This window comes from Sebastes fasciatus, chromosome 13 (genome assembly GCF_043250625.1).
Source record: "Sebastes fasciatus isolate fSebFas1 chromosome 13, fSebFas1.pri, whole genome shotgun sequence".
Classification (NCBI taxonomy): domain Eukaryota; kingdom Metazoa; phylum Chordata; class Actinopteri; order Perciformes; family Sebastidae; genus Sebastes; species Sebastes fasciatus.
Genome location: NC_133807.1, coordinates 30,034,113 through 30,058,332, shown reverse-complemented (window position 1 = coordinate 30,058,332; position 24,220 = coordinate 30,034,113). Strand labels below are relative to the sequence as shown.

The 24,220-nt window shown below is 43.6% G+C and overlaps 2 protein-coding genes across 2 annotated transcripts; one reads left to right on the top strand and one right to left on the bottom strand.

Annotated features, from left to right (window-relative positions):
• The first annotated feature begins 258 nt into the window (after nucleotides 1–258).
• LOC141781219 (large ribosomal subunit protein uL3-like) lies at nucleotides 259–5,966 on the top strand. The gene is made up of 10 exons (XM_074656804.1): nucleotides 259–397; nucleotides 963–1,155; nucleotides 2,425–2,593; nucleotides 2,674–2,809; nucleotides 3,759–3,945; nucleotides 4,032–4,192; nucleotides 4,333–4,434; nucleotides 5,369–5,464; nucleotides 5,619–5,738; nucleotides 5,853–5,966. The coding sequence occupies exons 1-10, from the start codon at nucleotides 395–397 to the stop codon at nucleotides 5,910–5,912; spliced, it is 1,227 nt and encodes a 408-aa protein (XP_074512905.1). The 5' UTR covers nucleotides 259–394; the 3' UTR covers nucleotides 5,913–5,966.
• Nucleotides 5,967–6,599: 633 nt separating this feature from the next.
• Nucleotides 6,600–23,925, bottom strand: LOC141781217 (testis-expressed protein 2-like). Its single transcript, XM_074656801.1, has 12 exons — nucleotides 23,567–23,925; nucleotides 16,522–17,821; nucleotides 14,190–14,390; nucleotides 13,414–13,693; nucleotides 13,113–13,300; nucleotides 11,813–12,013; nucleotides 10,687–10,786; nucleotides 9,431–9,563; nucleotides 9,170–9,307; nucleotides 7,731–7,940; nucleotides 7,528–7,648; nucleotides 6,600–7,255 (listed from the first exon to the last, which is right to left on the bottom strand). Exons 2-12 carry the CDS (start codon nucleotides 17,686–17,688, stop codon nucleotides 7,109–7,111), a joined length of 2,886 nt encoding a protein of 961 aa, XP_074512902.1. The 5' UTR covers nucleotides 17,689–17,821; nucleotides 23,567–23,925; the 3' UTR covers nucleotides 6,600–7,108.
• Nucleotides 23,926–24,220: the final 295 nt, after the last annotated feature.

Sequence of the window (24,220 nt, the reverse complement as noted above, 5' to 3'; positions counted from 1 at the left end):
GAACCTACTAGAGCCTCTGAAAGACAGTAAAGTTAGTCGGGGTCTCAGGGGTTAAAGAAAAAGACCGTATCCGTCCTAAAACAGACCAGGTGGACGTTGGCCTCCTGACAATGAAAACTTTCTTCATCTTGAAACCTTTCTCTCTCCTTTCTTGGTCTTTTAGTTCCTGTCCACTAGGTTTCCCCACCACCTCCGAGTTTACCCTCTCCCCTCCTCCTCCTATCTCCTCCTGTCAGAACTTGGCACAGATTACCATGCGTGAAAGCGAATACGGCTCCTCAACTGGGCCAAACACAAATTTAGAGCCCTTACTCTCTGTATCATCTTATGTATGACCCTTACGCCAGCACGGGTCCCTCTCTCTTTCTATTCCTCGACCGGACAGTGAGCAGACATGGTCAGTGCTCCTCATATTTTTTTTTCTTTTCTGCTATAAAGGATATTACAGTTTTGTCTTCTACATGTTTGCATGACATGTGTGTGTAAGTTTGTTTGACCATGTGGGTTTACAAGGGAAGACGAAGCATGTTGAAAAGTGATCTTGGTAATGGCTGCCTTTGAGGAGACCACGTGGAATAGTGAAATGGCGACTTCTTTTTATGTGGCCCCCGTCATGTGGGGTTTTGTTTATTATTTGGCCTGTGCTGGATTTCTTAATGACATTAAGTGATACATAAATCAATGTAGAAACACATGGTCTGGACAGGAAGGCACCTGAAGATTAAGGGACTTGATTATATTACAGTATATTCTTTTTGATGTCCCGTTTCATTTTATTACAACGTTTGGAGGCCCTTAATATCAGAGGATTTTAATATTACAGGAAGAGGATTACATTTTGCCAGCATGAATGTGCCTCCTCTTAATCTCCTACTGTAGTTCTTTTGGTATTATTGTAAAAATCATACATTTGCATGGGGTTTAAAAAGTAGTGATTCTGTGTGTGGCTCATGCCGTTCCAGTCTCATCGCAAATTTCACGCACCCCGCCATGGACACATGGGGTTCCTGCCTCACAAGCGTAGCAACAAGCACAGGGGCAGGGTGCGCACGTGGCCCAAAGATGACCCCAGCCTGCCCGTCCACCTCACTGCCTTCATGGGATACAAGGCCGGCATGACTCATACTCTGAGGGAGATGCACCGCACCGGCCTCAGTATGTATACGACTGGACTTATACCTGCATTATAACTTTGAGTGATGTTTTCTGTTTGTTTGAGAGGATAACAGGCTTATAAGATCAGGTCTTACATGGTACCCTGCTGTGTTCTGTACAGAGTTAATGGAAGCACTAGTATGAAACATTATCACATTGCTACAGGATGTTAAAGAGGACCTATTATGCTTTTTCCCTTTCCTTTAGTGTGTTATATCATTTATATCGGGGCAGTTAAGCTGAAATATTCACAACAATTGTGCATTTTGCGACAAATCAACACTTTTGGCACAGATGTAGGTTTATATATTATGAAAAGATATAGATATCGGGGCGCTACAAATTTGGCCCCTAAGGGCTGTGGCAGCCATTTTTCAAAATGGCCGCCAAATAGAAATAAATATTCTACAGAAAACTGATTTTATGACTCATCAAGAGTCATAAAATCAGTTTACTGCAACATTTTCACATTTATTTTATTGACAGAATTTTTTTTTACTGCAACATTTTAGAATATTTATATCTTTTCATAACATATAAACCTACATCTGTGCCAAATGAGTTGCTTTTATAGCACAATTGTTATGCTTAACTGCACCGCTAATAGTTTTTTTTGTGCATGTAAAAGGTCTGCAAAGTTACAAAACCCAAAGTCCACGCCAAAGGGAGTTACTCTCCCTCACAGAAACACTGCTCCTGAACAGCCTGAAACGCCTTGTTTGAAGTCCCGCCTTTTCTTCTGTAACGTGGTGATGTCACCGAGTAACACATTTGCATAATACCTGCCTAGCAGCTGGTTTGGCACGCCCTTAAACAAAGCTAGTTAGAGCGGAGCAGGAATGGAGTCCGAAGAGTTTGAGTCGTTGATCAATCACAACAGAGTGGGCCAGCTGACCAATCAGAGCAGACTGGGGAGGAGCTCAAACGGAGCGTTTCAAACAGAGGGTTAAAAGAGGTGTTCAGAATAGCCGGAATGCGAAAAATAAAGTGTTTTTTGAACATTAAAGTATGTAGAAATGTTCTAGTAGAAACACAAAATACAAGTACCTGTAAATAAGCAGAATAGGTCCTCTTTAAGAACTCAATTTTTACTATTTGGTGGGGTCAAACTCAAGCTAAAATTATCTCTTTTCTTTTTGCATATTTTCTCTGCTATATATTGTTTAATAATCATGACATGTCCACTGTTAAAATGCTTGATTGAGCTTTACTGAATGCTGTCAGTTAAAATATCTCAGCAGATGAATATTTTCCTCGTTTCTCCCACAGAGCAAGCAAAGCGAGAGGAAGTTGAGGCGGTTACCATCATTGAAACTCCTCCGATCATTGTGATCGGGGTGGTGGGATACATTAACACCGTCCGCGGCCTGCGTTCCCTCAAAACCATCTTCGCTGAGCATCTCAGTGATGAGTGCAGGCGCAGATTTTATAAAAACTGGTGTGTGATTACTCATAGTTCCTCTCATACTGAGCAGACAGTTGTTTCTTCTGTCTAAACTGGGCTTTTCTGTGTTTCAGGTTCAAGGGCAAGAAGAAGGCCTTCACCAAGTACAGTAAGAAGTGGCAGGATGAGACGGGAAAGAAACAGCTGGACAAGGATTTCTCTCAGATGAAGAAATATTGTTCAGCAATCAGGGTTCTTGTTCACTCTCAGGTACGCCGACTAGTTTTAAAGACACAACAATCTGCTGTCCAATCCCATGTCATTCAGACTACACGTGTGTAACTATCGGCAGCTATTGCAAAAGGGCAGACGCGTCAGAGTTACCCACCTGACCACATTGCAATGGAAAGAGAAGCTGCCACATCCCAAATCCCTCAGCTGCCAAGAGCCAAACTACTCTGACTGTGACGCTCTGTCTCTGAGGGGGGAGGGTGCCGTTTCAAATAGCAGTTTAAAAATAATTCTCAGGGGCAGAACCTGCTGCTGCTCACCCAGGCTTTGCAGAGGGGAAATCTTTATGTTGGCAGCAAAGCAATATGAATATCAGCCAAGGTCTCAACTCTTAAAGCTGCAGCTGTCAATCGCTCGCGAACTCCGACCAAACTGTCAAACTAGGCAGCGCTGATCAAATATGAATCAATATTCTGTTACTGTAACGTCTATTTCTCTCCTCAAAATGTTTTCAGAAACATCTTGTAGTGCACTGTTTAGCTGTAAAATGAGAAAGTTTGTGACCCCGGCAGCCATGTTCAGATCAAGTTGAGGAAATACCAAGCACCGCCCACCAGCCGGAGCACAGCCAATAGGAACACTCTCTCTCTCTGGAATGACCTGTGATTGGCCAAAGCTTTTTTAAAGCCTGAAAACAGAGCCATGAGGAGGTGCAGAAGTCTAGTTTTCTCTCAGATCACTTGAATTACTGAAAGGTGATTATGGATTGTTTGCCCAATGATGCCAAAATATTGTTGCCTTTCAGCCTCAGAAGTGGGAATAAGATCAAAATGTGCTCCTAAATATCAGGGCTGTGGTAATTGCCCTGAAAAAGAGTTCAAACATGATCCTGTGCTAAATAATAAATCTAATTATATATAATTAGAGAAACTTTTCTAGATTTTCCAGATTCCTTTCAGTTGCACTCTACATGCTTCTCCGTTTCCAGATGCGACTGCTGCCCATAGCGCAGAAAAAAGCCCACATCATGGAGATACAGCTAAACGGGGGAAGCATCTCGGATAAGGTGGACTGGGCCAAGGAGCACATGGAGCAAGCTGTGCCCGTCTCTACCGTTTTCTACCAGGACGAGATGATCGACGTCATTGGAGTCACTAAGGGTCACGGCTTTAAAGGTTGGAAACATGCTCTGACCGAGGACTTTGTAAAATAAATGTTTCAAGTGATAAATATACTTAAGTCTGGCTCTTCGTGCTGACAGGTGTGACGAGTCGCTGGCGCACAAAGAAGCTTCCCAGGAAGACTCACAAGGGTCTGAGGAAGGTGGCCTGTATTGGAGCCTGGCATCCGGCCCGCGTGTCGTACACTATAGCTCGGGCCGGTCAGAAGGGCTTTCACCACCGCACCGAGCTCAACAAGAAGGTTAGCTAATAGAAAAGAGTCCGATTTCACCCACAATACTTCTTCTTCATCTGTTCTTTGGGAAATAAGCTTTTATTGAATAATCATAAAAAATAATTTTATACATAGGTTTACCATAATGTGTCCTCATGTGTCCTCAGATCTACCTTATGGGTAAGGGTGTGCACATCCGGGATGGAAAGGTGATCCGGAACAACGCCTCCACTAGCTACGACACCACCCAGAAGAGCATCACGCCCATGGTACTCTCGTTTTTCAAGATTATAACGTGCACTAAAGAAAGGGTTTCTAACACATTGCAACACTGCACAGGGTTTTCGCATGAAAGGTTAAAAGTAGGGCGGTAAATCGAATTATTGCAAATTAATCACACATTTTTTATCTGTTCAAAATGTGCCTTAAAGGGAGATTTATCAAGTATTTAATCCTCTTATCAACATGGGAGTGGGCAAATGTGTTTGTTTTATGCAAATGTATGTATATTTATTATTGGAAATCAATTAACAACACAAAACAATGACAAATATTGTCCAGAAACCCTCACAGGTACTGCATTTAGCATTAAAAATATGCTCAAATCATAACATGGCAAACTGCAGCCCAACAGGCAACAACAGCTGTCAGTGTGTCAGTGTGCTGACTTGACTATGACTTGCCCCAAACTGCATGTGATTATCATAAAGTGGGCATGTCTGTAAAGGGGAGACTCGTGGGTACCCATAGAACCCATTTACATTCATATATCTGGAGGTCAGAGGTCAAGGGACCCCTTTGAAAATGGCCATGCCAGTTTTTTTCGCCAAAATTTAGCGTACGTTTGGAGCGTTATTTGACCTCCTTCACGACAAGCTACTATGACGTGACTGATACCGATGGATTCCTTAGGTTTTCTAGTTTCATATGATACCAGTAAATTCACTCTAGCTGAGCCCGCTACAACCTAAAAAACGCAAGTTGTGTTAATGCGTTAAATAAATTAGTGGCATTAAAACGAATTTGCATTGACACATTATTATCGCGTTAACTTTGACAGCCCTAATTATAAGGCTTTATGGACAACATGGTGCTGTCTTATAGTGCACATCTTATTAGGCATTATAAGGGCTTCAAAAAAAGTGATTTCTTCCTCATCACTAATTCCATTCCCTTTTTTTATTTCTGTTGTCCACCCTGTAGGGAGGCTTCCCCCACTATGGTGACGTGAACAATGACTTTATCATGCTGAAGGGCTGCGTGATCGGGCCTAGGAAACGTGTCCTCACCCTCAGAAAGGTACAGTATGATTTTAAAAGTCTAATTTTAGGCAGCTTGCTGTATAAGTACACAGTCGCAGCATCTCATTTACTCTCAAAGTACGGCTCCTACTACATCATTGCAGGACATGTACTGTACATGTATGCCTACATCTTTGTGTCTTCCCCTCTAGTCTTTGCTCGTGCACACATCTCGCAAGTCCAAGGAGACCATCGAGCTCAAGCTCATCGACACCACTTCCAAATTTGGTCATGGCCGCTTCCAGACTGCCCAGGAGAAGAGGGCATTTATGGTGAGCGTTAGAAACACAAATCTGATTACCGGGAAATTCTGCAGAGTTAACGTTAATCACTGCTGAATCCTTCTGCGCCGTTTTTAACTGACTGACCTCTGGTTTCTCCTGCAGGGGCCGGTGAAGAAGGACGCCCTGAAAACACTGCCCGAGCCTCTGATTGAGGAGGCCTGAATCAATCATCATATCTCAATTCTTATACAGTAATAAAACTAAGTTTCAAATACACTGTGTTGTTGTTGTACCATGTCAATTAGCATTGGTGATTTCATTTTACAGGTCCGCAAATTTCATGTTAATTAGGTGATAATTAGCAAGTAACCTATTTGAAATTTCTTTGGAATTACTGCCCCAATATTTACCACAAAATGTACTTTATTATAATTTAATAATTATATGCTTCATCGGAGGTGAAAACTAATAGAAGACACTTCTGATTAGGTACAAATCTCACCATCGTGTGACTTATTGTCTACACAAATGTAACCTGGTAGCTAATATTATAATTCAGGGAGACTTTTAAGAAATTTAAAATAAGTTATTTGCTAATTATCATCTATTTATCAGCAGACATGGAAATAAAGCATATCAATTAACTTTGTATTTTTTTCCTGGAAATGTATTAAATAAATTACCAGCTATAGGGAAATATAATTATTAAATAATGTTTATAATAAAGTAATTTTCGATAAATTATGAGGTAAATATTGGGGTAATTTGGCAGTAATTCTAAAGAAATTTCAAATAGCTTACTTGCTAATTATCACCTAATTACCATGAAATTTGCAGACCTGTAAAATTAAGTGTTACCCATAAATGCTGTGTGTTTAACTGCAACCTAAATTCATCATTTAACATAGATTTAAAGACTCGAACAGGTTTTTATTCACCGATAAATCCATGAGCATTATAGAAAGAAATAACATGCACCATGGTAGCTGGATTTAACACAACCATCATCAGTATCATCTCCATGTAACAGGATCAGTGGATTTGAAACTGTTTGTTCAATCATCTTCAACACCTTGTTTTGACGTGCAGTAAAGAAAATCCAGTTTTTGCATCTTTTATCAGAGTTGGCATCAAATAAAAAAGAGTTCTCTTTCGGTGTATTTAATGTGCTCTAACTGGTGTACACTCATCTTCACAGTAGGGGGCACTTTAGCACCGTTCTCACAGTCCCGAGGTCGCTGCCGCCGTGCTCAGCGTGCCTTCAGGAGGCATCTATATCCTGCATGGTTACAACCAACACGCTCAGGATAAACACCAAGCTGGTACCCAGCTGCAGCAGCCCTCAGAATCAATTAGAGATTCACGGCTATTAGCTGCACATAATCGACATAATCCCATCTGTGGCCTCAAAGGGGGCACTACTCTGACAGGTACTCCTGGGACTCCATGGAAGACTGGTGGGACGAGGACTGGAATGAGGAGTGGCGGGAGGCAGGTGGGTTGTCCAGGCCAGATGTCATCAGGGGCAGGTAGAGATCGTCCATATTGGGCATCACAAGCACTTTCTGTTGACGGGCAAAGGTAAACAAAAACATAATTAAAGGTACAGTGTGTAGGATTTGGGGGCATCTAGTGGTGTGGTTGCAGACTGCAATAAACTGAGTACCCCTTGAGCATCGGAATTTTTTTATTTAATAAAGTTGACTGCCTTAAATCCGTGTGCTCCAGTGTGCTTTGGAACTGTTCTCTGAAGTCTCTCCTGTTACCTTCACAAAGTATGTTTGAATTATTCATTTGATCTTTTTCTGCATATCGACAGATTCACCGATTGACTGACCTGGAACTCACACTGCAGTTTTTTCTCAATCCACTCAGTGACGTGAGTGAAGGTGACCTCCCTCTCCCCGAGCGTGGGTCGCACATGAAGGTCTAACCTGGGAGGCACCCGGAAGCTGTACCTGAACGAGAGAAAAAGACTGTGAGAAAGAAAGAAACCTTTGAATTTATGGCATGAAATGACAATAAAAGAAACCTCAGTACCATATCCTGTCAGTAGGGGGAGGTGGGATGTTGACGGCCAGAGTACCAGAGAGCTCCAGGACCTCTACGCTGAGCATCAGAGGCATGTTGGACACCTCAGCGATCTTCTTCCTGATGTACTCGTTCTCTGTGGCTTTCTGGAAGTATTTGGACTTTGCTATCTTGTCCACAAATCTCAAGATCTTCCTACTTGTGCTGCTACCAGTGTGCCTGGAAGAAGGATCAGGACACAGAAACAGTGTAGAGCTTTGAATCTTTGGACACATTGAAACCTTTTTTACCCTTCTGGTGGCTGTTAAATACTTCACATCCTATGGAAATTACCTTATTTACAACAAATCACTATTGATTTCAACATTCAAGTCGTAGTTACGACTGTGAATATTTTTTTTTTTTCTGAAATCTACAATATATCATAATAAACAGCATGTAAGTCAGTGGTTTCTAATCTTTTTCTGTCACAGGTGGACTTAACGACCTTAACGATGCTGCGCTCCAGTTATGGCGATGCAGTGCAGCATCATTAAGGTCGTTAAGTCCACCTGTGCTTTTCCTGCTGCGCCAACTGACTGTCAGAGCACCCCAAAAAGTTTCTTAGAAGTTTCTGTTGTGTAAATGAGAAAATGTCAGTTAAACTTGGCCCAGAGTTTTTACACACAAAAGACACAAAGGTGCTCTGGAAGTAAGTTGGCGCAGCAGGAAAAGCACAGGTGGACTTAACGACCTTAACGATGCTGCACTGCATCGCCATAACTAAAGAGTGCAGCATCGTTAAGGTCGTTAAGTCCACCTGTGCTTTTCCTGCTGCACCAAGTCAAATGATGCCTTCAGATGTGGTCGTGTTTACCGTGTTCACGAGAAGAGTCCATATGAACGCCCCCCTCTTGTGGTAAGTGGAAAGTTTCTGAAAGCTCCGAGTTCACCAGTTGTGACGTGAGTTAACTTTTCGGTGCATCATGAGTTAATATATTAACTAATTTTAGTCGTGTATTGTTTTTCTTTGTATGATAGGTCTGAGGAAAATGTTGATATTCCCAACAGCCTCATCTTTCTCCTCTGTCATTATGTCTTTGTATTTCCTGCATTATGTTACCCGCTTGCTAGCTTACTAAATTGTTAGCCTCTGTGGCTTCTAGACGCCGACAGTAGCATTAATATTGTTGTGTTCTCACGACTTAACCACTTGAACACCAAGCATATCGTGTACACAACTTCCCATGTGGTAAACACGAGCTCACGAGTTTCATTTCACCAAAAATGGCAGCAATTAGCTAAATTATTAGTTATGCCTGTGTTTGACAAGTCAATATATCTGCTGTGAAAAAGTCACCTTTTTTACATCATATATGATGTGACCACGAGTTCAACATGCTTACAGTGGCAGTGCAATTGTGTGACCTATGATCCATGATGTATGTGATTTGTGTGGTTTAATTTACCCTTCGGCTGCGACCACTGTGCTCTTGTCTCCCGGAGACCCCTGCGGCTCAGAGGGGGGGACGTCCTCTTCATCAGATGAGCCAGCGCTGGATGACTCTTCATCACTATCAGCCAGTATACACAGCCTGGGCTTAGAGCTGAAAAAAACACACCGATGGTACCTCTTAATACAAACTGCTGAGCTTAGCAGACTCCTCAAGCGTTCGCTCACATCCACCTCCACACTCTCTTTATCTATATGAAGCGGAGATGGGCCTCACCCGACTTGCTGGGTCTCTAGAACGCTGTGAGCCTCGTCCTCTGCGTCTTTACCCAGTTTGCACAGGTTCATCTTCGTCTCCAGGGTCATCTGAAGGCAGCCTGTGTATACCACCTCCAGCTCCAGCCACAGGCCTGGGAGATAACAGAGAGAAACCTAACAGCTTACAGGTAGCAAGTAAGATCAGATCAGATCTCTTAACAAGCCAACATCTCCTCTAGACCTGGCCTGTTGTTGCAGAAGGGACATTATACCAGTAGAGGATAGCTATTGTCAGTTAAGCTTAGTCAAGGCCAAGCGGATTGCTAATCTCTCAGGCAGGAGACAATGGAAAGCTTTTGGGTCAAACTCTGTAATGAAACAAATGAGATCATGGCCTAAGCTGACTACAGGTTCGTATCTGAGAGAAGAAATCTGTTGGGTAAACCTTATTTGGTGAGAGATTTGGTGGTGATTTGGCAGAGGTGGGACCAAGTCATTGTTTTGCAAGTAAGTCCCAAGTCTTTGCACTCAAGTCCCAAGTCCTAAACTTTGAGTTAACAGTCCTAAACAAGTCATAATGTGCTCTTCACCAAATGTAATGCGGTCTAAATTTCGACCCACACGTTTTGAATACTGCAATTTGTTTTTTGTTGACCACCACATACGAACGAAATCATCTTTGGTATCATATTTGGCTGGACCGCGGAGGGCCAGACCTACAAACGCAAAAGTCTTTCACTGAGGGATGAAGTTAGAAGTCATCGGTGTAAAAGTCTAAGTCGAGTTGCAAGTCTTTTTTTTATTTTGTCATGTCGAGTCTAAAGTCATAAAATTTGTGGCTCCAATTCAAGTCAATTCAATTCAATTCAAATCACTTTATTTGTCCCCGAGGGGCAATTGTAGAGACTCGTAGAGTAGTACAACAAACAGGAAATTTGAAACGTCTTTAAAGTAAAAAAAAAGTGATACTAATATAGTACTAAGTCCAAGTCAAGTCAGTTTTATTTTTATAGCCAAATATCACAAATCACGAATTTACAATCTGTACAGGATGAAACACCCTCTGTCCTTTACAGTACGACCCTCTCATCACAAATACTTAACCAAAGTCTTAACTTAAGTCACGTGACTCAAGTCTCTGCAAAGTGGTACAGAAAAGAAACAGTCAAGCTAGTGGCTCTGTGGGGCTTTACTTTGGCGCAAGAGCAAGAGCATGTATAGATGAGTACTTTATCAAATGCAACATGTACGAGTTAAATGCACACAGCTGTGTACCTCTGCGGTCCAGTGTAGGTGAGGAGGTGCTGAGGACTTGAGGTAGACAAGTGCCCATGTCCAGATCCGCCAGCTTCAGCTCATTCATGAAGTACGGCAACTTGTAACGAGACAAACGACACCTTTAATTAGCAAACACGCTGCGTTCACGCACATCAGACGAGAAAAAAAAAAAAAATCAAAATGAAATCTGTGTAAAACAAATAGAGGCTCCACAGAGGAAGATAATTACTTCAAACTAACGAGCGCGCAGGGGGAACCTGCAGTGTGTGTGTGTGTGTCTGTGTGTGTGTGAAGGACAGAGATAGTAGAAAGGATGGTGTGTGTCAAAGAGGGAGAGCAGGAAATGAGTAATGAGATGCTGCAGCGCCATCAGTGCTCCACTACTCACTCCCGCCTCTGGAACCAGAGAGAGTGCATTATCAGCAGACTCTCAAACACACACACACACACACACACACACACACACAAACAGAGGAAAGAGAGCTGCAGCGTTGTGTCACATCTTTTGACCTTGTGCACAAACAAACCAGCGCTGATGTTCAGGTCGTATCATCGAGTGATATAGAGCTCTGACCTACAGTAGACTCACTGTTGTCATCAGTCAGTATGATGCTGATGATGCTGCTGCTGATGGTGTGACTATGAAGATGAATATAAAAACCATGGATGCATTAAGAGAACTGGATCCAGCGTTGGAGGCGGGGCCCCGTTCATTCCTATGAAAGTTGCTCAGTGGCGCATGAAGCCAAAATGGCTCGACTTCTGTCTGGAAAAGTATGCGGATCTTTCGGCGATCTTCTGTCTCATTCACATGATTCAGCTATTAGTGCGTTTTACAACTTTTAGGACCTAATGATTTAAATAACGACTATCCGAGTGTTCGTACTGGGAAGTTAATTCACCTAAAGAAAAATAATCCGCTGAGTTACAGACGTCTCTTTCCAAATGTACGTCTTTGGGAAAAAGTATTTTTGGGCCCGATGGCATCACGTGACGGACACAGAAGTTGCAGTACCGCCGTTTAGCCACTACAAAAACGACCGGCGCTTTTCCCGGGGGCTCGATTAAAAACGAGGAGCATCAGTTAAAACCGATCACCATCCTCATCCTCATCCACACTCACCTTGATCTTGCTGAGTTTCTTCTGGATCTTGTGCGCCACCTGATCGGTCCAGTACTTCTCCCGCAGAAAGTCCCAGAAGATCCGTCCCACCAGGGAGTTCACCCAGGTGGGCTGGCCCTCTGCAGAGCGTCCCTCCGTCCCTGAACCTGCACCGGGCTCAGCTCCAGCTTGACCTCCAGATCCCTGCTCTTCATTGTGAGTCTGCGAGGAATAACAGAGTAATGAGTCCCTGGAAGGCACGTATGTTTTGCACAAGCATTTTTCAGAGAGTAAATGATCTGATCGGACCGAGGTACAAATTTATGCCGACTCTCTTCCTCCTCTAAATACCAGGACAGACTGTCGCTATGTGGGGTGCCAACCTCAAACCACGCAAACCAGGATTAGCAGCTGCAGTCGGTTCCTATTAATATCCCTCCAGCCAGGTGATACCTGATATTTCTGCACATTGACATTTGGTCCAGTCAGCAGGGTGGTTGTTTAGCTGAGCCAGCATCCCGCTGAACAGTAGAACAGTAGCTGATATTGACCAGCTCTGATCAAAGGGAGGGATGTTGAGCATTAGTATGACATGCAGAGGGTAAGTAGAGCAGAGACAAAGTTCGGATATCTGCTCACGCCGTAAATGAAACCTGTGGAGAGTTTACATCCATTTACAACCTCCTGCACTGTCACGCTAGACCTGATATACTACATCTTAAAGTTAAATAAGCAACGCGTTCTCATCCCAAGTCGTCATATTCTGACCATTTGTCAGACTCCTGAAAGCCTTGAGTTTGTGGGTATCTAATGCTGACGGCCGTGACAGAGCGTCGGTATTTGACGTTGTGTCGCCTTGTGTCTTTTCGCTCTGAAATCTACGTCACCACAATCCCAGCGCACTTTCTCTGAGCGTTTAATATTGACGCAAGTGGGTTTACATTGAAGATAATGGAAAGCCCAACCAAGGATGCCTCAAGCCATGGGTGCCGGAAGTAGAGGGGCCACGGGGCCATTCGCAGCAGCTGTCTGCACGTCTCCGTCTCAGCTGAGTCTCACGTAACCGCAACCTGAACTGAAGCGTTTATTTACACTTCAAGTCTATTTTTTTTTACAATACTTGCATAAACGCGAGGTTGATGCCCAGGGGTGTGCGGGGATGCTGGCAACACTGTATTACGTCATCCAAAGCTGCCCCCCCCCCAACTTCAAAATTCATTACGGCGCCGCTGCCTTGAGCATCGGTATCTAACGCTGACGGCCGTGACAAAGCGTCCGTATTTGACTTCCTGGGAATGAAATAAAAGTGTTGCTCATTGACCTTCTGGTGGGTTGTGGGGCTCTCCTGGTCACTATGGCAGAGGCTGGGGGTGGGACTGCAGCTCTGCGAGCCAATCAGTTGAGTCATGAAGGTGCTGTACTCCAACAGCGTTCTTGTTTTCATGGCTGCCGTCAAATCGTGCGGCTCCTCCGTGCTTTCTTTAGCAGTGTCTCCGCCACACGGTGTTTCTGAGCGACAGAGAACAGACAGACGCAGAGTGAAGCATCAATCTGTCCTGCACTCGAATGTATGTTTAAAACAAGGAGTTGCGGAACCGCCGTGAATCCAAACACCTTCTCACCTGCGTTCTCCTCCCCGCTCACGCCGCTCTTGGCTACAGCCCGGGAGGCAGACAGGAAGTGCTGGAACCACTCCTCCTTCTCTCTTCCTGTGCGGCCAAACAGGTACAAGGTGACAGGAAGCTGCTGGTCTGTCGCGGCGTGTCTCTCGGCCCTTTCTTCCTCCTCCTGCCCTTCGACCACGCTCTCCTCCCCCACCTCCCCCTCAGCCAGAGTGACGCAGACGGGATACTTCTTGTTCCAGATCCTCTTGCGAGCCAAACCGGGCGGCAACAGAGTCACCTGGGATTGAAAGTAACAGAAAGGAATGTTTATTTTCTGTTTATCTAAATCTATTTTCTTTCTACAAGAGACGCTGGCAGCCAGAAATTGTGTTGACACATTGCCATTGCCAAAGCGCTCCCCACATTGATTGTGTTAGCTTTATTCTATCAGCTTCGGCAGTCGGCCTCGATATGCTGCTGGGACGGGCAGCCGGGTCGAGTTTATTCAGAGCATCATCACCTCAGTCGTAATCCTCCTGGTGTTTCACCTCCGTGTTCGATGACAATGTGGGTGCAGAGAGATGAGAGTTCAGGCGAGAGGTCACTATCTCTCACATGCCCGTTACTCTGGGACCCAGAAATTAGGTAATATGTGGTAACGCTTCACTTTAATGAAGCAGTAATTCCACAGAAATGTCAAATAGGTTACTTGCTAATTTATCATCTAATTACCATGAAATTTGCAGACCTGTAAAATGAAGTGTTACTGAATACTTTCTATATAAAGCACTGACCTTACAGTTAGCCAGCTGGTAAGTGCGTGAACGCAAAAACACGGCCTCGTGGGACGCCTCGTCAAATGCTGCCCACCGGGGGATGTTGGCACGTGGGTACGCCAGGCGCAGCCGACTCCCCTCCAGGGTGACGTAGACGGAGTGTGTGACGGAGGGGTGGAAAGTCTCCGGGTCGTAGCTATGCGTCTCGTTCATCCAGCCCTGGAAGACAATTATGAGGGCCGTATAAACCCAAATCAGTCAGTCACAAATCACCTCACATTTTCATTTTAGAATTGATATTAACAGGAAGTGGTGTTCAGCAAGCTCCTTTTTGCCAAGAGTCTCACATTGTGAGCATCTCAGTGTATAATCCTCTTAATCCTTTAATGTAAAGTCCACAAAACCAGCTTCATCTGTAAGTTATCTATTATCAACAGTTATATGAATATGTTTATGTTAACATTTCTTCGGTTTGAGTACAGTATTTTTGATGATGGTTAGTTTGTTGTCAGCTACATAGAGATGTGTTTGGTGCTTGTATAAATGATATTTACTGTCGTATTTCCATCTTTTATTACGTGCACTAACGTACTTTTGTGCACCTGTTGGTTATGCCAGTAATCTTTTCTCTACTGGTGTACTAGAAATATTATTTAGTACTTACAAACTGAACTGTTTCAGTTTTAAAAAAGACATATTTTCCTCAAACGACAACCCGTCTGCTCCTCGGAGAATGCAGTGCTGGAGAATATAATGTTGAGCTATAGCTGTATATCTGAAAAACACGTTGCCTGCGACAACTTTTAGTGATGACAGCATAACAGCTCAGCGGGAGGGGAAACATGAGACAAGGCAGAATATGTCTGTCTCATTTAACACCGTGGATGAGTGTTTGAAATAGCCTGCTGTTAGTAACTCCTCTATCCTCGCAACATTTGCCTTATTTGAACCTGCTAACTCTGCATTCCTTGAGGCAGCCAGCCCTCTCTCTCTCTCAAGTGCTATGAGAAAAGCTATTTTCAAAATAACTCTTGAACCTGAGGGTACGCCTCAAAACTAATCCAATTAAAGCACCACTGACAGCAGATGATGTCTGGCGTTAGAGCTATCCATTGCCTCACATGGCTGCTGATGCTTGTGTTGTTTTGATCTCTCAAACACGAGAGCTTGAAGCTCATTTCCATGTAGTCAAATCTGTAAAGAGAAAGTGGCTTCTCGCTCTCTGCCATACTCACGTGTGTAACAACACATATGAAAGTAGATAAAAGTAGATAGAGATGAAATGTCACCATGTGACTCATGTTTACGCCTCTCTTTGTTGTATTTTAAAATAGACTGTATATAAAGATGGACGACACGTCTCCACCAAGCCTCCAGGAAGAGCGCCAGTCGTTGATGCCAATTTTCGTAGTACAACTTCCGTACAACTTCCATGTCCGTCATGTGATGCCATTGGACCCAAAAAGACTTTTTCCCATAGACTTACATTGGGAAAGAGACGTCTGTAACTCAGCTGATAATTTTTTTTAGGTGAATCAACTCCCCAGTACAAACACTCTAATAGCCCTTAATTAAATCATTAGGTTTTAAAAGTTGTAAAATGCAGTAATAGCTGAATCCAGAGATATTTCCCTTCCTCCGTTCATGTGAATGAGACCCAGACCGAGGCTGGAGCGACGGCTGGGAGGCGGAGTTAGCAAGCCGTGACGGCTGTGACCCTGTGACCAAGCGGACGCTACTGTGCCTGCTCCGTGGGCCCAATGGATGCGGAAGATCGCCGGAAGATCCGGGTACTTTTCCACTCGGAAGTCGAGCCATTTTGGCTTCATGCGCCACTGAGCAACTTTCATAGGAATGAACGGGGCCCCGCCTCCAACGCTGTATCCAGTTTTCTTAATACATCCATGGTCTCCACTTCCTCCCGCTGTACAAAAGTGAGGCCAAAATATCCCGGATATGGGAGCTGCAATCTTGAGTTCTTGACATCATTTGGAGCCAGATTCTGCGCAGCAATGATCGGGGGGGTTGAGCCGCGGTATTGAGGTCACCCGCCTGAATCAATCGAGAGCCGGGCACGGACACAGCTTCACTCACAGTTTCCAATCATGACGTCTCACCCCCTTTTAAAGCATCAAATAACCAACCTTATGATAAGAACAACCTAAAATGACAGAAACCATTTTTGGGTACTTTGACTTTTAGTTTGTCCCATCCGCTAACAGAGGAGGATTTATGAGCTATACTGCAGCCAGCCACCAGGGGGCGATCCAGATGTTTTGGCTTCACTTTTGGGGAGCTGTCATGGTCGTCCATCTTTATATACAATCTATGTATTCCACTCATTTATTACCTCGAGGATTTCTGGATCTGTGAGCTCCCCATCCAGTGGGTCCATGTTCAGAGGTCTGGATTTGTTCAAACCCTTGTTACTTCTGGCAGATGAGCGTCGCGGGGCGAACATGAACACCACCACCAGGCCCAACATGAAGCCACATGCAACCCCCACGGACAGACCCGTCACGTAGGAGGGCAGCGGCAACACAAAGAAACCGTAAGCCAGAAGACCCACGGGGAAGAGCCAGTGAAGAGGCAGCGACGAGCCCGGTACTGTGACTCGAGACTGGGCATAAGTTCTATGATGTGATCCCTTCTGGAGCTCCACCACCTGGATCACGTCTCCATAAGTGCGGATTTCTAAATGGCTGTCACTGCCGTGGCGTTCTGGGGAGGATTTGGTTAAGGAGCCCTTTTGGAGAGTTCTCAGAGGCGTGTCACACACACCTTCGGTTCTCCTACGGCACTTCAGGTCTGCGTCTTCGCCGCCCCCGTCTCTTCCAGCGCTGCCTTGGGAGGACGGTGAGTCTCCGGCAGCAGACGCCCTCGCCTGCTTGGGGCTTTCATCCCCCATGATCTTACTCAGCATGCTCATCGGATCCTGCATGGCCTCGGAGAACTTTCTCCGCGTGTCCTCCAGCTCGGCGATCAGCGAGCTGCCCCGGGGCTCAGCTGCGGGGGGCACGCCGGCGGGAGGAGGTGACACCCAGTCGTTGTTCTCATTCAGCCCTCCTGCTTCAGGTCTGCTGGCCTGGGGGATTTTCTGATGAGTGAGCTGCTTCCAGGGATGCAGATGCAGCTTGGAGTCTGACTTGGAGAGGTTGACCTCTGGCTCGACCCGGCGGGAGATCTCGGTGCTGAGGGACTTGACCAGGCTGAGCAGAGGTTTGCCTCGCTTGGAGCCGCTCTCCCTCGGCTCCAGGTCCGTGGAGGAGGACTTGACCAGGTTGGTGGTGATGAGCACGTCTGCTGATGACGCTGACAGATCGGCTAAAGAGCCCGGGGATGAGGGGGAGTGAGGCAGGTAGGGAGGCTGGGAGCGGTGACCTAGACTCAGGTCCAAATCCATCCCGAGGGTGAGGTCAGGCTGGCTCTTCCTGCTTCGGGGTTTGTCTTTGGAGAAGGCCACGATGGGACCGTCGTCGTGGCCGTCCAGGCTGAAGATGAGCTTGCTCTCTTCCATGCTGCCCGTCAACCAGGAGATAATGTGAGTCAACAAACGGAGTCTCTGAAGACACGGAGCACGGCACTAGCACTGGGATGTAGACTTGTAACACCCTCCTCCTCGGGTAGCTTATAGTCCATCATGTTGGATGCTGGTGAGAAAAAAGAAAGATATATTAAAATGACAGCATAACATTAAGCCTCTCTGCTACTTGCTCTGACCTTCCTCCTATTTCTGTCCTCTCCGCTGCTCTTCTAATATTCTCTCAACCTTTCTCTCTAATCTCCTTCATCCTTTCTGCTGCTCCTCTGCAGGGGTGCAACGAACTTTGTGCGTTTCACTCTGTGTGTGTGTGTGCTGTCAATCCACAGTATAAGGTTGGGGCGGATGAGTGCTTTGTTTCTGGAATCATCCATAAGGACTCATTAGCACAGAGACTTTAATCCCACAGTCAGAGCTAATCCCAAATTAGATGCAGTGATCCAATGTATTAGCCTTGTTTGTGTCTAATTGACACATTTGTCTTATCCGAGGAGCACTGAAAGATACTCTGGACTTCTTCTCTCGTGTCGTTTGATATATTTCTTCGCTCGTGAGACGTTGAAGACTCTTGCATCCTCTGACAAGATGGTTCAGGGATTCAAAAACAGTTGCGTCACTTAAAAACGAACAACAAACAAATGACTCAGAATAAGATCAGTATGGCTTTAGCTTCACCATGTCATGAACACAACCGGGAAAACAAGCTTCTTCTTTTTCAACCACACTCTAACCGCTGTCCATTACGCCTTCGAAAAAGCACAACAATTAGACACTCCCTCGGGAAATCAGGAGTTTATGGATCTACAAGAAGCCCTTCACAGCTTGTTTCCATGTGACAATCACTGACATGCATTACGGCAGACAGGCAGACCGGCTGCAATCAGCGAGAGAGAGTCAACAGCTACGCTACGATCCAGACAGAGAGTGGATTAACTGTAATCCTCCATATTAAAGAGGCTTTTACGACAGGAAAATCAAGACATTTGGGACATGAATTCAATCTGATGAGTGGGCAATCAGCATGTCTTTCAATTCCAGATACATTTGCAGATACGTTGTCATTCACTTGTGCAAACTGTCAGCCACACGCACGCATAATGCGGTGTCACATGTAGTCACAAACTGGCTTATGAGAAACAGAAAGTAATCTGTATACTTACAGAGAAGTGAGTGCAGCATAAGAAAACTGACACATATCAGTAAGAGCTAAACTTATTAGACATAATGAGGAATTACGTATCAAACTTTACCTTTAACCCTCTGAGACACACAATAGACCCGTTTTTGTCTTTTTTAGGGGGGTACATGGGGAGATAGCAGGTCAACAGTAGATGTCACATAGAAGTGGTGTACATCATCTGAAAGCTGGGAACCTGAAGATTGATTTGAGGTTCTGCTCAAAATAAAATGAATTGTCAAAGTGTATAAGGGTTTAGAACATTATGATAGAAGTATATGATGGTCATCTCCATGCTCTATTATGTCTCATAAGTTGTTGCAGCAATTTTTGGGTTGATGCCATTTGTTACACAGATTTGGTGCTAAATTTAACCATTTTTTACCACTCAAGAATTGATAAAAATGATCAATATAATCCCTCTAAAATACCACATTAATACACCAATATCTTGAGGAACACCATAGAAAAAGCCATGCTGTGATTTGGTATCAAAAGACTTTTGACATTTGGAGATTTCTGCAAGAATTTCATTTTTCAGCGATTGGATGGCGAGCACTTCTGTTGTGTTAACTGCTCAGAAACCACCTTATTGATCAATCTATCTAGGAAAGCCATCCATCCTCTGAATGCTCTAGGTCTGTAGTTTGTGGCTGTAAAGTGTCATGAGGCTGTGATTATCCTAGAGGTCACCACAGGTCATTTTATACAGTGAGGTCAAGTTTCAAAAAACATTTCCCTACATTGCAATGTCTCCTATGGGGACTAACATCATCACACATGAATACAGTTGGGCTCATTGGATCCACAAGAGTCTCAGCTTTACAATGACACCAAATTTATGTAATTCCAAGACTGTTTAGGGACCCCAGTATGCAGAAATATTCATACACATCATTTTAGAATAGAAGAAAATAACACATTTATACTGCATGCAAAAAACTGCATGTGATTATCATAAAGTGGGCATGTCTGTAAAGGGGAGACTCGTGGGTACCGATAGAACCCATTTTCATTCACATATCTTGAGGTCAGCGATCTAGGGAACCCTTTGAAAATGGCCATGCCAGTTTTTAACCAACTTTAGGCTGCAGATAGTTGCTTGTCAGCAGCTTAATTTAACTTTCTCATTGGCTCCGCCTCATCTCTCTTCACTTCTCTGCAGACTGTTTATGAGGAGATGCAATGTAAATTTTTTAGTACCAACCTGTTTGTCAAATCTAATTAACTAAAAGTGCTGCCCGGCCGGTGCTTAAGCTGCTCCAGACAGCCCTGCATCACCCTAATCAATTTCTCCTTCAGAGTCAATTTAGATCAGTTGGTGCTGACAGGGGGAGGAAAACCCTCCGTACGGAGTCAGCAGGGATCTGGCAGCTTTCCAGTCAGGACTGTGGATGAAATTCTGCAGGCAGGAGGAAACTCCACTCCAGGACTGAATCCTGGAATGACAGTTTCGGTACGTCCCCCTATTTTATAACTTTAAAGGAAGATTTCTGAAATGTGTAAAAACTCTTTGATGATACTAATTGAAGTCGGGGAGAGAGATGGTCTTAATGCAATCTGGTCCAATTGAATTATTTCCACAAGAAACGTCACATTAGAGCTGCTACTAATGAGTATCATCTGTATTAGTTTGCTGATTATTTTCTCTATCAATTGATGAGGGACACAATTTCTCTGCTCCAAAGGTGACGTCTTTACGATGAAAAAAAAAACCCCAGAAGAGATTCAGTTTCCACTTAAATAAACAACAAAACGCAGCAAATTATCACATTTGAAAAGCAGGAATCAAAGATTAGTTAGCATTTTTTGGCTTAAAAAACTGACTGAAATGAAAGTAGTTGCTGAATCATTTCCTGTCAATCAACAAAACCAATTAATTGACTTAAGCCCCAAGTGGCTCCAGGCCATTCAAGTTAATGAAGTTCAACAGAGTCTGACAAGTGTGGACAAGGTTTTGCTGACTGCCAGACATTTATAATAACTGGAGGTATCAGAGGCCAAATTAAAGGAAGAGTTATTGAGCCTCATGACGAAGCCATCTGTCTATCTGTCCTCTGACATAGGGCTGCACAATTAATCAAAACTGTATCAAAATCGCAATATTTGTTAAAGGTGAAATGTGTCAAAATACCATTTTAAATTAAATATTGTGGTGCTGCAGAGACGTCCTGGCCTACACATCATATTCTACAGACTTAAAGGTCCCATATTGTAAAAAGTGAGATTTTCATGTCTTTTATATTATAAAGCAGATTTAAGTGCTTTATGAATACTGTTAAACTATCAAAACGCCCGTATTCAGAAATTGTGCGTTTGAAACAAGCCGTCAGGATTTCTGTCCATTTGTGATGTCACAAATATACAATATTTAGACCATTACATGGTTTTAAACATAAACGTTCTAAATTTGTCCCAGTTTATTTCCTGTTGCAGTGTATGTAAATAACATCAGCTGACAGGAAGTAAACATGGACCCAAACTGTTGCCTAGCAATGCAATTCCGTTGCAATTCCGTTGAAATGTGCTAAAACGGAGCGTTTCAGACCGAGGGTAAATACAGGTATATTCAGACAGACAGTATGAGGAAAATAAAGTTTTTTTTTAACATTACAGCATATAAACATGTTCTAGTAGAAACAAAAAATACAAGTATGAACCTGAAAATGGGACCTTTAAGATCTTTGTTTGGTACAGATCCCCGCAAAAATCACACCATAATCAATTTAATATTCAATGAAAATGAGAATAATTATTTTAAAACTATCACTCCCTTTAATATCGCAAAATATATTGCAATATCAGTCAAAAGAATTGGATATTTTTAGGTGTTAATCATAATGGCACATGACAAAATGATATTGAACCCTGTGTATTTGCTGCTGCCGTGGCTGCTGCTGCTGCTAATGGGACGGGTATATTAAAGAGTCTATCAATGAGCAGACAGTTAGTGGATCACTTAAAGAGGAAGAAACGACCATCAGAACATCCCACTTTTATCCCTGACGTCTGCATGGGATTCAATCACATCTCCTCTTCTATTAAACTAGGACAATTGGATAAAATAAGGGAGATAGAGTATTTGTTTTCTTTCTAAGAGGAGCTTCATGAAAACCCAGTTGGAGTGCTGGATGAGTAAATGTTACAGACAGAGAGGCAGGAGGGTTTATGTCAAAGGCTTAATCCTGTCCCCAAACTACCATTTGTTTGACCCTGACACATTTGGCACAGGACTCTTGTGTTTGTCTGGGTATCACATGGTCAGTGTTAGTAAAGCAGCACTTCATCTCATTAAGCAAATCATTAACACAATATCTAGAGGGCTAAAAGAGGTCGGACTGTTAAAGCCGCAGTGGGTAGAAAGGAAGCAAATATGATTAATGAAAGTTATTTCTTATAAAACGGTCACTATATCCTGACAGTTGTGCATGAGACAGATAAAAAATCATTTGCCTCTGTGTCCTCCGGTGCTCCTAATGACATCTGCAGGATGGAGGAAAACAACCAATCAGAGCCGAACTGGAGCCTGCCGTCTCTGAGCAGCTGTCAATCACTCGCGAACTCCGACCAAACGGTCAAACTAGGCAGCGCTGATCAAATATGAATCAATATTCTGTTACTGTAATGCCTATTTCTCTCCTCAAATGTTTTCAGAAACATATTGTAGTGTACTGTTTAGCTGTAAAATGAGAAAGTTTGTGAACCAGATCTGTTGAGGAAATACCAAGCACCGCCCACCAGCCAGAGCACAGCCAATAGGAACGCTCTCTCTCTCTCTGATATGACCTGTGATTGGTCAAAGTCTCCCGTCACGGGCTAGATGTTTTAAAGCTTGAAAACAGAGCCATGAGGAGGTGCAGAAGTCTCTCTCAGAACACTTGAATTACAATATGCTGAAAGGTTTTTATGGAATTTTGATGCCAAAAAAGTGTTGCCTACTGAAGCTTTAATGCACAATGTGAGCCAAACCATCACTCAGGCATTCAAATGAGTCCCTTTAAAGGTCCCATATTATAAAAAAGTGAGATTTTCATGTTTTTTTTATTATAAAGCAGGCTTAAATCCTATATAAATACTGTGAAAGTATCGAAACACTCAATCCACAGGGAAATACACACAGCCCATATTCAGAAACTCTGCGTTTGAAACAAGCTGTCAGGATTTCTGCCCATTCGTGATGTCACGAATATACAATATTATACCCTTTACACAATTTTAAATGTAAACATTCTAAATGTGTCCCAGGTTGCAGTGTATGTGAATGTCATCAGCTGACAGGAAGTACACATGGACTCAAGTTGTTGCCTCGAAACAAGATTCTGTTGCAATTTCGTCGCAATTCCGTCAAAATGCGCTAAAACGGAGTGTTTCAGACAGAGAGGGTAAATACAGGCATATTCAGGCTGATAGTATGAGGAAAATAAAGTTTTTTTTAACATTACAGCATGTAAACATGTTCTAGTAGAAACACAAAATACAAACATGAATTTGAAAATGAGCACGATATGGGACCTTTAAAGTTTTTGCATTTCAAATAGATCCATCCCTATACACCAGTCTGTGCTCTTTCTGGAGACAAATCTTTATATTTCAAAATAAAAGGCATGCTATTCTACTGCACTGGTTACAGAATCAGGTTGAATGTTTGTATTTGTCAGTAAAAAGCAGAGCTCTTACCTGAATGTGGCATGTTTGACCAGCTGGTCTCAGGCTGCAGTGCTCAGTGTGGATGCTGCAGAGCGCACAGTGCTGCTGCTGCACCATGCATCCAGGCATAAAAACACAACAGAAATTCACTCAACTTTACTCAAATGCTCGCCAATCCTCGTTTGCAAAACTCCTCGCTAGATTTTTTTTGCATCCAAATAAACAGTTTCCTCTTTGAAGATGAACGCAGCAGCAGCAGCAGCAGCAGGAGTAGCGTCACAGTCTCACAGATCTCACATCTTCCTGACCGCTTCAGGAGGCGTCAACCCAATAGAGAATAATGGGATTAATGGGCTGCAGACAGACCGGACCTGGAAACTCTATAATCCAGATTATGGAGCATAGAGGCCAACAGTTGAATGAGCGACTCCTCCTCCTCCTTTTCCTCCTCCTCTCTGCTGCTGCTCACAGCATCAAAACACAGACACAGCTCAACTCTCCTCTCTGACACTGCAGTCTGCAGACTTATGTAATTACACGACCTGGAAAACATGCATGCTCCAAGTTACTGCTCAAAAGCCTTTCATTTAAAAAACAGAATAATTTTTTTTTGTCATTGATTATGAGATGAAAACATCTATAGGAATTCCCCCCCACTTAGGCTTCAATTTATTTATTTATTTG

Excerpts from the sequence above, each read along its gene's own strand:
- LOC141781219 (XM_074656804.1), top strand. Across the intron at positions 2,810-3,758 it reads GGGTTCTTGTTCACTCTCAG|ATGCGACTGCTGCCCATAGC; the intron begins GTACGCCGACTA and ends CTCCGTTTCCAG. Across the intron at positions 5,739-5,852 it reads AGGAGAAGAGGGCATTTATG|GGGCCGGTGAAGAAGGACGC; the intron begins GTGAGCGTTAGA and ends TTTCTCCTGCAG.
- LOC141781217 (XM_074656801.1), bottom strand. The coding sequence starts at position 17,688 with ATGGAAGAGAGCAAGCTCATCTTCAGCCTGGACGGCCACGACGACGGT. Across the intron at positions 12,014-13,112 it reads GCCCCACAACCCACCAGAAG|ACTCACAATGAAGAGCAGGG; the intron begins GTCAATGAGCAA and ends TATTCCTCGCAG. Across the intron at positions 7,649-7,730 it reads CCCCCTACTGACAGGATATG|GTACAGCTTCCGGGTGCCTC; the intron begins GTACTGAGGTTT and ends TCTCTCGTTCAG.